Source organism: Psittacula echo (genome assembly GCF_963264785.1).
Source record: "Psittacula echo genome assembly, chromosome: 1".
NCBI classification, from domain to species: domain Eukaryota; kingdom Metazoa; phylum Chordata; class Aves; order Psittaciformes; family Psittacidae; genus Psittacula; species Psittacula echo.
The window spans coordinates 42,054,815-42,069,749 of record NC_137735.1 but is presented as its reverse complement, the minus strand read 5'-3'; the positions used below and the strand labels follow the sequence as shown (position 1 = coordinate 42,069,749).

The 14,935-nt window shown below is 36.1% G+C and overlaps 1 protein-coding gene across 2 annotated transcripts in view; it reads left to right on the top strand.

Annotated features, from left to right (window-relative positions):
- Window positions 1-14,935, top strand: part of PALLD (palladin, cytoskeletal associated protein) — a gene marked incomplete at its 5' end in the record, with an annotated part of 189,881 nt that overhangs the window by 56,374 nt on the left and 118,572 nt on the right. For both annotated transcript variants that reach the window (XM_080617156.1, XM_080617155.1), the window contains 4 exons: window positions 9,667-9,845; window positions 12,684-12,750; window positions 13,305-13,410; window positions 14,355-14,429. In XM_080617156.1, the coding sequence (XP_080473282.1) occupies window positions 9,667-9,845; window positions 12,684-12,750; window positions 13,305-13,410; window positions 14,355-14,429 (427 nt within the window). The remainder of the gene's footprint in view (window positions 1-9,666; window positions 9,846-12,683; window positions 12,751-13,304; window positions 13,411-14,354; window positions 14,430-14,935) is intronic.

Genomic DNA, 14,935 nt, shown 5'->3' with positions numbered 1-14,935 from the left:
ATTTTCCTAACCTAAGAGGGGGGCTAATAATAAGTGGAAATTTACAACTATTCAATTATTTTGCCATCTCTTGTATTTAGTGATATTGAAAAAACCATATATATGTCTGTATGTTTATATGTGTGTATATTATACACATATGTATTAAAATATATACAAATAACTGTTTGGCTATTGTAGCTCACTGCTATTTCCAATCCAATCTCTTTTTTTTTTTTTAAACTGATATTTGCAGGCTTTTATAATTAAATTTTGGGGTCTTATATCTGAAGAAAATTGTTTTAAGGGAAAAGAAGAAATTTTTCAGTCTTAGCAGCTTAGTCTCCTGAAGTTGAAGGTATTTTGTTGTGAGGCAGTATTGGCTTTGTTCTGAAGGAAATACATTTCAATTTCAACACTTAATGACAGCTTGAAAAATGACATATCATCCAGCTCAGCTATCCAAAGTGTTGAGTGACTGTTTTCGGTACTGAACTGCAGAACTCTAATTATAGTGGAGCAAAGAGTTCTTTTGGCTCTTCATTTGTAGCAGACGGTGCCTACTCTGTCTTTTGAGGAGAGTAGTAGTCTTTCCTTTGATTATTCTTATTTATCTTTCTTCTGCCTAGTTAACCTATGAAACAGCAGGATTATTTTTTAGGCATCTGCAAAGAAGTTCTGACCATCTTTGCAGAGACTGCACTTCATCTTAAAAGCCACTTTAGGAGATGTATGTCAGATGTATGGCTGAGTTGTAATTGATGGTAGAACCCATATATGCAACAGGAACTCAAGCTTAGTCAAATAGAAGATTATGTAAAATACCCTCTTATAGACTTGTGAAGTACAAAATAATGGTCCAGAAAATAGTAGAGAGTGAAGAAACTGTCTGAGATGATGTAGGGAAATTGTTATGCTAAATATAGTTTTGTTACATTAAGTATTGTTAATCACTTGTTCTGTAATGAGATTTTTTTTCTGAAGAAAATGACTGCTATGGAAAATCTCGTTACATTTAACCTGCAGTTATCTAATGAGTCCAACAGCCCTCAAAAATGTCTTGCAGATAGAAGTGTGGGAACCTCGGTATCTTAAATTACATACAAATTATTCTTGTGGTTTTTCTCATGGTTTTTATTTACATATCTGAACATGGACACATAATTTGTAAATCTATATATGCCTAAATTCACTTATAGAAGCTACTCAATGAAATGAGAAAGCACTGTTATTTTTAAATAACTAGCTGTATGTGTGACAAATAATCACCATGCTTGTTGTAAAAGGCAGTTTGCAGTTTGCGCTACATAACTCGTCCTTAAATTGCACGTTATTTTCTCTCTTTCTTGATCCAATGATTATGCAAATATAGAACAAACAGAATTATCAATCCACATCGATTTGTCAGTTAAATTGCTGACAATGTCTGAAAATGACACATTTATAGCATGGGCTTGCGCTCAAATACAGAAAATAAAGCTCTGTGCAAGGCTTCTGAAACTGCTTGTGAAATCTATGGGTTACACCTACACCTGGTAAATGCTTCTCTGTTCAGAAAACACGTTAGGATCAAGAGTGATAAAGTGCTTTGTCTTTTGGTGATGGACAGAGATAAGGAAGAAAGATAAATCGTTTGGGGCAAAGGGCAAAGATAAATAAAATAGGATATGAGGTAGGATTTCAGCTTTGGACTTCAGAAATAGAAAATAAGTTATTCAGCATGCAGTCCAGCATTCTGTTATTTCATACATGAAGATTGATTGTAATATAAGCAATATTTTTTTAGAAGATATTTCTTTATGAGATATTTGTTCATCCTGTTTAGACAGGGAAAACATACAGATTTTTTCTCTGATACTGACTGCTTCTTTAGCCAGTTAAAGAAATATGATCTCCTTGCTGTTCCTACTGAATAAACGTAGCTGCACAGATGTCTTTGTTCTGCATGATGAAACAGGATTACCTGAAATGTGGTATCTCATTTGGATACCATTAGATGCGTTTGTGAAATATCATTTGCCCCAGCACCACAGTACTGTCAACAGCAAGAGTCACTTCCCTGGCTTCTTTGCTGTGTGGCATAAATGTACTTAGGAGTCTTTGAAGCCACTTCAGCAAGGAAGTTGCTAAATTCTTTGTTGTTCTTCTGTTAAATATTTAGATATTTTCTTTATAATCAGAATTCTAAAAAAAATGGTGAATATATCCACTTCTAAAAAAAGTTATTCTTGCAAGAAGTGAGTATCCATTAGGGAACATGACCTTAGCCTCCTATGCAGCCTGTTACAGCGGAGATGTTTATTAATCATGATTAAATAGCTTTGGATTACATATCCAAGTAAATCATACAGCAAGTACCTCTTGTCTGTATGTTATATTATCTCTGGTTTCTATAAGAAAAAATTAGCATTAAACGTCTTCATTATAGGCATGGAATGTAATTCAGTTTTATCCTTCACCATTCAAAATCTCACCATTTTTTCCCTTACATCCAGATACTTCATTACTTCATCACATTGTTTATATCTTCTAGACCTTTATAAGAAAGCAGGATTAACACAGAGGTGTGCAATGCATAACAATGAAATTTTACTGAATTAGAATGGTTTTGTTTTATTAGCTCATTCTTCTTTACATTCTTACATTCTTCTGTACAGTTTTCCATGGTATGTATTCAGATTATGAGAAATGTAGCAAAATACTGTTTATGCTTTTCCCACACCAAGGCCACATCTTTTAAGACTTTCTGTCTCTCAAATAAGCAAACAAACAAACAAACAAAAAATCTGAACAGCTGTATGGATTCCTTTAAAAAAAAAAAAAAAAAAACCCAAAAAAACCACAATTTGTATTTCAGGACAAATTTGTCCTTAATTCAATGGAGAGTTACTAAAAAGATGTAGTCACTGTTAGCTCATGCTATAATGTCTGTAATGTTTTGACTAAGGTGCTCCATTAAAAATAGCTTGTAACAAAAAGCTGAAGTAAAGCAGAAGGACCGTAGGCTATAGGAGGTTGTTGCCTCAGTGGTGGAGTTTGTAGGAGTAATTTTGTAGAAGTGAATTTGAGTAAGTTCAGTAACTTCAGAGAAATACATTTTGTGGCAAAAAATCTCGTTGTGCTGAAGAATAATGTAGCAATAACAGAGAGCTGAAATCAGTGGCATGCACTGGACTGCCAGAGAAATGCAAAATAACCAAAGGTAACTCTCAAGCAACTGCCTTAAAATTTTCTTAACCTAAGAAGAAAAGTGTTCTGTAAAGGATTTGCTATATGGAAAGTTAGGCAATTATAAATCTTTGCTTTGCTCAGTGTTGTGTTTAATTTTCATACTTTCTAGTGTCACTTTTGTGTTTCCTTGTGTGAATTTATCATTTGGGTAATTAAAAGCCTTCATCATAAATACATTCTTTAAAAGCTTCTCCACTTGAAAGCTATGAAGTGAGGCAAACAATTGCAAAGAAGGGACAAGATACAATCTTAAAAAAAAAAAAACAAACAAAAACCAACCAACAAAGAATTACAAACTTTAAAACTAATCCTGTGATTTTAAGACAAGCAATTAGTTTTGAATCAAGTCTGGCAATACAGCTTTTCTTCCATAATTCGCTGTGCCCAGCTATGTAAGGCTGTGGGACACTGCAGTACCCAAGGAGAATGATATGAGCTACGGGCTGTAACTGAGTATCTTGCCTGGAGCTGTCGAAATCTCAAACTAACTTTCCATTTACTTCCCCAGAAGAAATGCTGAAGTGGAGCAGAATCCTTATCCCACAGGTAAAATGAACAGAAAGAGACCTGGAAAACCTACACAGGAATGTAGGGAAGGAATTTGCCTAACAACAGGAATAAGCTGAAAACATGAGCTTTGGAGTTGCTGAAGCCTGCAATCAGTGACAAGAAGCCATTGTTCACTGTTTTTGGAAGCTTTGTAGCCCATAACTCAGCTGGTCACATCTATTGCCTTCTGCACACCCTCCTTTTTGCATCCTTGCACAAGGCACAATGCAAAGCTTGACTTCAAAGGGAGCAGAATTAATTTGTAGGAAAGGCAGGCTGAAATGTTGACTAGTATCTTGAAAATACAGCCATTTGATGTTCTCTTGCCATTTGCTGTTACATTTGAGAGGGCAGTTTTGGTCCCCAGGTACCTAATCACGCAATTTACTCAGCTGCATGCGAAGTCCTCATTGAAATGTATGAGAGCTTGGAGAACACTGTGCAACACCTGAAGAATCACTTAAATTCTGAATAAGTATGTATACTGTTTATAATATAACACTTTTTATAATTAAAAGATTGGCTTCTGTGGTTGTCGGTATATAGAGCCTTTTTTTAATTGCTTAACTCAAGGTTCAGGCAAAGCAACAGCATCTACATTAAGATCTTAACTTTCTTTAAAGATTACAAAATACAAAATTATAAGTATGTGTGTATGTTATTGGTGACTTTTATGAATTGCATATACAAATAATTAAATTATATATTGTGCAAAAATTGAGTAATGTGCAAAGAACAAGCATCTGAATAATCTGAGTACTGCAGAGTATCTAAATCTTACATGGCAAAGTTGATTTCTATTAAAAATCAAGTTAAATTCTTTATGTAGTAGAGTTCTACAGTCTGGAAGTGTTGGACTGCTAAACTTCAGTGGAGAAAAACCAAAATGGAAGTTACACAGTATTGTGATGGAAATGATGACTCTGACAGTTCAGGAACGTCAGAGTATTTCATTTTAACTTTTCTTCTGGAAATACTTAACACCACTAAGGATAAAATTACTTTTTAATTTACAGCTTATCTCTCTGCACTTTTTGTAGTGGTCAGAGTTCCCTATTACAATTCTTTCCTAAGGCTATATCTTAAAGTTTCACTACAGCTGCCATTTTAAATTAACTTTTAAGAGTGTGCAGAAAGGAAAACCTCTCTATTCCTCAGTGACTCTCAAAAAACGCAAGTTCCAGCAGGATTATGCATTAGAGAGAACCTTGAGCTGTTTTTCTTAAGGCCCTGGTGCTTGCTCAAGTCAGTGTACTGTTCAACTCTGTTTATATTTTGTTCGCAGTCATTAAAATCCCAGACACACATGCTCATATGTATTTCTAAGCATGGAGGATTGTGAGGGCATGAAGCTGACTGAAAAAGATAGATGTATTGTGTGAATTGCTGCCTGATGTCAGCATGCATGAGCTGCTGCTCACCTGGCATCTGACTGTCCCTTTTTGTTGGCTGTTCTAGTTTTGCTGTTGTGCAATAATGTAGCCAGTGGAATAGCCAAGTAGGCTTTGAAGCGTGAAAAGTGAGTATCCCAATCGTAGCTCCCCTGCTACCAAAATACCTCTGATTTGCTTCCTTGGAGTATTGACTTTCCAGTCTAGTGGTTGTGTCTCAGTGTCTGCATTAAATGCTTAATTGCTATTGTTTTGACATAGAACAGATACAATGTAGGTGAAAACTAAGTATAAGTGAAGAAAAAGCAAGGCAAAAAGTGGTACAGTGGGATTGCAGGCAGGAAGAAAAATGGAGGGAACAGTATGAAGAACATAGGAAAGAACAGAGAAATTCAGTGTTTAAAATTTGGCAAGGCACTTTAATGACTAATAAAATGAATTCCAGTTACATGAAATGCGTATTACTTTTATGTGAATTTTTTCTTGCCAGCCTTTATCTGACATCTTTCAGTAATGTCCCTTCTCTTTCAAGGGGACAGTTCCCTACACTCTACACATTTGTGTGAATGCTAGCATGGCCTGCAGGAATGCGCCTAGGGTGCAAGCTTGAGCATTATTCTGGGGACTGATACATACACACATATGCTAAACCTTTTGTTGGCATCTCTGCCAGTTTTGTGTCTATCTGCACACTTTATACAATATTGAGAACCTGCAACGAAGGGATAGTGAGATGAGTAGATAAGGTTTGTACTTGGAATCTAGAACCTGTGAAATAGATGTGTTTTAAAACTCATATTCTCTATAAAGCGAATTCTTTTTCTTGCAAAGCATCTGCAGCACCTTTATTTCTCTGTTAACTTTCAGTGTCTTTTGGTTTTGGTTTAGGTTAGGGTATTTTGGCTCCCCAGAAGTGTTATTGCTTTCTTATGCTAGATAATAATCCTCTTATGCCCAAGAGGATCAGTAGGCTGAAGTAGACTGGACATGAGTTAGTGCTGCCCTAGTTAGCATAAAGCTGGAATTTTCTTGCTTGCAAAAGCAAGTAAGACTTTGCTTTGTGGCTGTTTTTTCATGTTTAGCCGTAAGTTCTCCTGGTTTCTTTGGCTCAGACTCCCTTTGATAGTGATTTGTTGCTTGCTTTGGTGATCCCTCTTCAGAAAGAGAAAATGCTTCAAAGATTTGTCTCTGAGTATTTTTTGGTCCTTAGGAGCTGAAAATCCTCTTACCATGCCTATCCCAGGTATAATGACAGTAAGGCTGAGGAGGCCTGTAGGTAGCCATTTTGTGCTCCGTAATAGCCCATACTACACAAAAGATGGATAACTAAAATTCAAACTGTGTTTGGGAAAAAAATGCTTCATTTATTTTTATCTGCTGACCCTTTTTTTAATTCACAAACTCCCTTGAACTGGACTGGCTGTTAGCAAGTTATTGCAGGACAAGTATTTCAGTTGAGTATTTTCTCATTAACTTAATTTTGATGTAATCTCCAAATGAAAGTCATGTTAATTAATCCTCTCCATTTATCAACACGTAGACAGAAAAGAAAAAAAAAAGCCACCACTAGAAAAAAGACTATAACTAAGTGTATTCCAGTGTTCTTCATTTCAAATAATTTTGCTCTTGCCCATTGTGAAGGTGAATTCTTCATTACACAATAAACAGTGCAGTCCCACACCAGGCCTGTTTCCCATTTATCAGACATCACCTTAATGATGGCTGAGGTAATTTTGTATTGAATTGCTTACTTATGTGTTTTTCTCTGTGGCAGACAGTGTCTGATGTAGCAGGTCAGGACTCGTTTTCAGTGGTATGTCACTGATGTGATGCAATGAGTCTCAGTCCCAAACAGTGTTGAGGAATAGATCCACTACTTGAGGCTGACTGTATCTATGCATGAATCAAGGGACAGTGTAGAACTTGTTCTTCTAATAAAACAGTTTGCTTATTAAACATCATCTGACCGAAAAAAGGACTTCTGTTTTGGATTCATATGCTTATCACAGTTTCTTAAACATTTTGCGAGCCTGGAAATTGAGAGACAGTTGAAAGCCGTACAATTTGCATAAAACTCAAATGGGATCTCCCTGAGAAAACAATTAGGCTTGAAGGAGAGGTTTTCCTTTGCAGGATGTTTCTGGAAAGGAAAGAAAAATGGAACTAATGGTTAAGTAAAGCCTCGTATTACAGGCTCTTGTCTGTGATTGTCTAGAAATTGAATTAACCTCTCTCTTGTGCATATCATTTAAAATGTGACTTTGGAAAGGCTGCACAGAGATTAGGACTCTGAAGGTCTAATAAGCAAAAGTAGTGGCAGAGGTCCTTATGCTGGGAGAAAGGAGCACTTGTGACAAGAGAGGAAGGAGGGGAAGAAGGGGAAGAGAAATGTTAATTTTGGCAGTCGAGTTGACAGAATAGATTTGTCTCCAAGACCAATAGTTGTAAAAGTAGGTCAAAAGGGTCTGCTGAGTTAACAAATGGAAGTTTGTTAGTTCCTTCCAAAAATGATGCTTTCTGTGTGCACTATCTGGGCATAACAGAAGACAGAAAAGGAATTTGTTAGTCTTTCAATTACAGAAGACAATTACATATAGTTTTAATGTCACTATCAACATTTATTCACCTTCAGGAATAAAAGATCTATTGTTCATAAACACAGAGAGTTGCCTACAGTTGTGGCTGTTATTAAGGGGAATTGTCTTATGTGTAAATCTGCTAGGTTTCTTAACCCTGCATTCTAAAATAAGCATGTAATTTCAAGTTTTACAATCTAATGTTTTTAGAAGAAAGTTTTGTAACATATGTTTTACTTCTGTTAATTACATATAGTTTACTAATAAAAAAAGAACAACAAAAATGAGGCAGTTTATTTCTAAAGACTCCTCACTGTTACTGTGTACTATCTGTCATCCTGTGGTGTTGCGTGGTTTTCCTAAATAGGTAGAGGGGGGTTGTGTAACTCCTTGGGGTTATTTTGTTTGAAGGAGGTCAGGGGAAAAGTCATTTCAGAGAGAGGAAAAATAAAGACTGATTCCGAAGTATTACTGGATTGTAACTGCAAAAATTGTCTCATAAACCTTTACAAACTGAAGGAAAAATGTAATTTTAATTTTTTTTGGGTGGCATGTTTTATGTCTTTCCAAATTATTTTTAAAAATTCCATCATCTTTTATTTTGAATTGACTCTCCCTAAATTTCTGTGGATGTAGTTTTTATTATTTTTTTAAATCCTTACCACAGTAGGAAACTAAAAATATATGGGTGAGGGGAGAATGAAAGATCACTTTTGAAGCTTGCTGTCAAGAATTTTTCCTTTTGTCTTTGTCCTCACCACAGCAAGATTTGAATTTGGGGGTTGCAGAGGAAGGAGAGGGAAAGGAGGGCAGAGAGAGAACACGGAAAAGTGCAAATTATATTATGGGATAAGAGGAAAGGAAGGAAAAGTGGTAAAGATCAGAGTGAGTTTGTAGGACTGGAGCAGGAATAACAAGCTCAGAAGGACCTGGCAAAACTTGTTTTCAGGACATAGTGAATTTGAGAACGGAAGGAAGGCTGTCCCTATGATTTTCCTTTAATGACTTACCAATCTATCACCCCTTGCAAAACTGCATAGCAGCCCCTGTAAGTAAAGAATTATCCACTTCTTCCTGGGCTGCTAGAGGTATGGACAACTCGGGCAGTAGCCTATGAGAACAGGACTAGCTGGTACGAGGGAATCAAACAGAAAAAAGGTGGGAGCTGGTACCTTCACGGCAGCAATGTGTGCTGAAAACAAGGACTAGCTCTTCAGGCAGCCTGCCCTAGAAAATGCTTGACTGACCCCATGTAAACAAAATAGGTTGTACTTTTGCCTAGTCATAAGTCACCCCAGATAAGTGTCTGTTTTGCCTGTATGTAAACCCATTGCTTTTGTTGCAATATCTTCTTGGTATTGGGGCATGTTTGGCATTGGGGCATATCTTTTTGATAGTAGAATATGCATTATCTACATACATAAAAATCCAGAGCTAGAAAATCAGTTTATGTTCCTGATCCAAGGCAAAAGTAAACCTATATCAAGTTTAGCAATATGGAAGCTGTACCATGGGATTATATTAGGTTGACTGGGCATGACAGACAAAAATCAAACATCCTATGTGGAGAATCGGTGAGTATTAGGAAGAATGGAGTAGCAAGTTAAAATGAAATTAATTAGACTGCGGTCAAAGCAAGCCAGTACATAAGGCACACAGAAAGCATTAATTCTCCCAAAACAAGACAGGGAACAGTTTTAAATTGTAGGTGTGTATGATTTCCTTAGCATTCAGAAATGTCTCACTACCTTTTGAACAAAGTTTATTCCAGCAGGTTATTTCTTTGCAAATGTCATTAAACACTTCAAAGCACCATATGCTGATTTCGGTAGCAATTTGGATTTTTGCAGCAGAGTGTAATGTCTTCTTGTGTGCAATGAGCCTGAACCAATCCTTTATGTTCTTTTTTCTTTGTCTTTCTAAATGTGTGTGGGCTGCAGATGGTTCTGTGAAGGAAAAGAACTCCAGAATTCCCCTGACATTCAAATCCGTTCTGGAAGCGGAGGACTTCATTCACTAATTATAGCAGAAGCCTTTGAAGACGATACTGGACGCTATACTTGTGTGGCTTCAAATTCCATTGGTGCAGATAGTACATCAGCTGAAATATTCATTGAAGGTAAGAGGTGACATAATAAGATACTTGATGCACACAGGAAAAGATAACTCAGATGAAGTTTGTTTTTTGGTTCTGTATATTAAGATTACGTTTGCTTTGGTGATATTTTTATGGTGTTCCTCTGCTTCTCTTTAATGCAACACTTTTAGAACACATCATGTTAATGTAGGTATTTCAAAGAATGTCCCAAGAATCAGTGGGTAGATTGCCATTTATTTAGGGTACAGGAAAGGTAAAGAACGGAAAAAGATGAACAAGCAGAGCTTTTGGCATGTGGTTAGCTTTTAAATAGTACCCTCTGTAAAACAAAGATTTGACTGGAAATACCAATAATGATTTTCATGATAGCAGTAATCCCTGCCGCAGTTCTGAAATTCCTTCCAGTGCAAATAAATGTGGCTACCCCAAATGGGTTGTCTTTAGTCATGTGTAAGTATAGAATCATAGAATCATAGAATAGTTAGGGTTGGAAAGGACCTTAAGATCATCTAGTTCAACCTCCCTGCCATGGACAGGGACACCTCACACTAAACCATGTCACCCAAGGCTCTGTCTCACCCAGCCTTGAACACCGCCAGGGATAGAGCATTCACAGCTTCCTTGGGCAACCCATTCCAGTTCTCACCACCCTCTCACTAAAGAATTTCTTCCTTATATCCAATCTAAACTTCCTCTGTTTAAGTTTGAACCCATTGCCCCTTGTCCTATCACTACAGTCCCTAATGAATAGTCCCTCCCCAGCATCCTTGTAGCCCCCCTTCAGATACTGGAAGGCTGCTATGAGGTCTCCACGCAGCCTTCTTTTCTCCAGGCTGAACAGCCCCAACTTTCTCAGCCTCTCTTCATAGGGGAGGTGCTCCAGTCCCCTGATCATCCTCGTGGCCCTCCTCTGGACTTTTTCCAACAGTTCCATGTCCTTTTTATGTTGAGGACACCAGAACTGTACACAATACTCCAAGTGAGGACTCGCAAGAGCAGAGTAGAGGGGCAGGATATAATTCTTTATACTTGGTACACTGACTTCAGGTTGGATTAAAAGTCAGTCATACTGGTTTTGTCTAGAATATACTGCTAGCATTTGTCAAGATATTTCTACATTTCAAAATTAGTCATAATTCAAATATTATTTTCTCTGAGGAAAGTAAATGACTTAACCATAAATAAAATTATTACTTTTTTTTTTTTTTTAGAGGAGGACTGTATTTTAGACATGATTCTATTAACTGAATACTTGTTCTTATTTTAGTTCATGCATTTTCAAACATTCTTTTACCAGTTTTGTAACTCATAAAAATTAATTTAAAAGCTTAATTGAAAGCATAAACCAAATTAATATGACAAATAGCCATAACAAATCTGAATAATACCATACCAGAATGATTTAATAACTTTTGACTAACAAAGCGATAAACTTTTCACTATACATTAGCTAAATCATGGCAGATGTGCATTTATAGGGTTTCTTTCATTACGCTCTTTTAGTATCAGAGCTTTGTCAACCTACATTGGGATATAATAGCAAAATCCCCAAGACTTTTCTGACTCTTACAGGTTCTAGTAAGACTTTTCTTACAGAAGTAAGCATACTTTCAGAAATGCTCAGGTATAGTACAAATATATAATACTGTGTGAACTTACAATAACAGAAGCAGCACTTCTGCTAGAAACAGATAGGTAGAGAGATGCAGTGAATAAAACAATTCCTTTTTTCAGATTCAGCAAAGTCTTAAGTACTTACTCACACAGTACTTAAATACTGTGTGAAAGTGCTGGCTTGAAATTTTACAACATGTAACTTTGAAAGCCCTGTGATCTTTAAGGAAACCAGGCTGTCACACAAGCATTACTTTGCACATTAGCAGTCTTGATGACACTGATGCATCATACTTCTGTGCAGCAGGGCCGGCCACACAAGACCTTTATCCTTTGCTCATGAGGAATACTTTCATGCAGACCCACTTTGTAGACTTGACATTGCTTCTCTCTTCTTACTTTTTCTGTGCTACTTGTTGCTTTGATTTTTGTAGTCTGTACATTTTTGTAGTCTGTATTGTAAATAAATAGGGTACTTGGGTACCTCAGTCCAAGCTTTGTTTCATTGGAATCAGTCTGTGCTATACTATTCATATAGATTATGAATTCTTTATGATTTGTATTAGAATTCAGTTATCCATATGTATGCACAAATCCTTTGAGGAATAATGTGTCCTGCATAAATGTTTAGAATAAATGTTGTGTGAAGTACCTGTTCTTTGGAAAAATTAAGACAAGGGGAATAAATGCTTTCATATTTTTTTCTTTAAGTGAATACAGGGTAGTGCCAAACACATACATTATATCAAGCCTTTCCTGGCAAGAAATACCAGTACATAAATATTATGTATAGGTTAATATAAATAGTCTGAACTGTGGAGATCATGGGAAGCAAGTTTAGTCTGAAAATGTCTGAGCAACTGAGTTGCTCTTACTTAAGGTTGAAGATTTGTTATCTGTGTATAAGCCATATGTTTGCTTAAGCTTCAAATTGTAACACTGAAGTAAATAAAATTATACATTTCCACTAGAGTAGTAGTAGCTGGATTTTTTTTGGCCGTATTTCCTTCAAGATGAAGGAAGACAGCTAAAAGCCAAGGAAAAAGAGTTGGTTATGATTTCTGTAACTGTCTAATGTACATAGTTTCAATCTCTATCATATATGAAAAACTGCAGTAGTTTGTTACAGAGCATTCTTAGCTCTTAAAGTGAAACGCAAAAGTAGCATGTTTTTTTCTTTGGAATTTAAACATTAAATAAATCAGTAAAAGAATATGAGATTACTGAAAATACTTTCTTTTCCAGGCGCCAGTTCCACTGATTCGGAAAGTGAAAGTTTAATTTTCAAATCAAAACCTGGAGCTATGCCACAGTAAGTGTGCAAAGTAGAACCAATGCTGTTCTAATGTTCTTGGTAAGAGGCACTGGAAAATCTGTGATAGTTTTAGATCTAAGTAAGCATCTGGGGTATATTTGTGCATATCTTGTCTTTTCCTCTTCTCTTGTGTGATATAAATGTGTAGTATTGTAACTGTAGATTGTATTCATGTGCTTGGTCTGTCAGAGAAGTCTGGTACTACCCTGACAACTCTTTTGCTGACATCAACTTTTCATATTCATGAGTAAGTTAACCAAATCTTCATTTGTAATCACTCATCCCTGTGCATCCAAAACAACCATGCAGAGGCCTGCAATTAAAGAAGCAAAATGCATTTTAGTTTCTATCTTAAATCAGTACTTCTTATTGTATGTGAAAGTGTAGATTAGCCAGAGATTGTGGTCTACTTAAGCTTCTTCCGATGTTGATCTTTTCAACTGATAATGATATATTTAAAGATGTAGAAAATACCAGGTAGCTTACAGGTTACAAACTATCATATTCTGATTTTAGATCTTATAAAGTGCTACTGTTTTCCTTTTTTTCAGGGCCCAAAAGAAAACCACTTCCGTTTCCTTGACAATAGGATCTTCTTCACCAAAGTCTGGAGTCACCACAGCTGTAATTCAACCTATCTCTGTGCCCAGTCAGCAGGTATTTTTAGACACCAGTTTTTAAATTAGTGAAAGTATTTTAAATTTTATTTCAACCTTTGTAAGTCTTGAAAAAAATCTGTCATTTTGAGGAATTATATTATTGAACTATAAACTTACGTTACTAGATTAAGAATGCCGATCTTTAATTAACTATATATCCAGTAAATGGGGCATTAAAATATACATCTGGATTTTACACAGTGTGTATCAACACAGCATATGAGCAGCTGACAGATCTGATGGTGATGAAAGTTACAGAGTGTATCACTTAATAGTGACTTGCTCCAAATCCAAAAGAATATAGTACAAATGAATGCCTGCAATATGTTTTAGCGAATGTTTTAAATTTTGTTCTTAAATAAAATACTGCTGTAATTTCTCTGGGCCTTTTAGAGAAAATTAGATTTTACTATCTAGATGTTGAATGTAGGAAATCACTGTTCACTACTGTATACTAAGTTTTAATGCCACTGTGGATGACTTAGAGTTTGCATGTATATCAAAATGCAAATGAAATAAAAATCTCTGTTAGATGGTGCAGGGTAAATTCTTTTCCCTTCTTTTGGCTAAACTTGATAAGCTTTTAGGTACCTGGATTTTTTTATTACTACAGCAGTCAAGGGATGTAATAACAGGAGAGGCAAAAAGGGTTCAGTGCAAAGGACTTACTTGAAGTTAACAAGAGTCAAACTCTGAAAATACTTCAAGGCAAAGACAGTTGGATACAAAGCTCTCATGGGAAGTATAGAAGCCTTTAAAGCTTGTGTTTTGATTTCAGAAATAAAACAGATGTGAAATAGTGATGTCACTCAAGAACTAGAACAAGAACACCGTAATAAGACTGTACATTTGAGTGTTTGCATTATTGCATAGATATATGCAGGCCCTATTATTGAAACCATTATTCTTTCAATTTTACAGCATTGTTGCATTGCTTTGCAGGTTCAAAGCCCTACTTCAGGCCTTCACCGTCTGGATGGATCCAAGCCCATCTATTCTGCACCCTTTTTTACAAAGGTATGTTTTATCCATAATTCTTTTTATATCACACTCCTGTAGTCCAGTAGGAAATCTCTAAAATACAGCTTTAATTGAAAATATTATTTTCATTGTTTCTCAAAACATCATTTCCATAGCAGTAGCTATTATTTAATCACAACTTGTTGAAGTCAAAATGAAGCAGAGAAGGTATTTCTGCTTATAACTTCAGAAAAATAGTTGACTGAAAGCTGATACAAAATAGCAAGTAGTTTTGCCTAGACAGAGGAGTAAGCCTTGTTCTCCACAACTGTCTAGCTTGGCTCCATCATAATCCCTTTCTCATGGCAAAAATCATAAAGGTCTGATTCTATCCCTCAGAATTCTGCACTGATACTGCATATGTCACAGGAAAATAAATTGTGGAGGTGCAAGGGACTAGAGAAGTGGTTACTGCAAGATAGGGGGGAAGGTAATTTTCTAGAAAGAGTAGAAATAGGAGAAATCCTGCCCTCATTCAGTACCTACCAAAGCAATCAAAACTC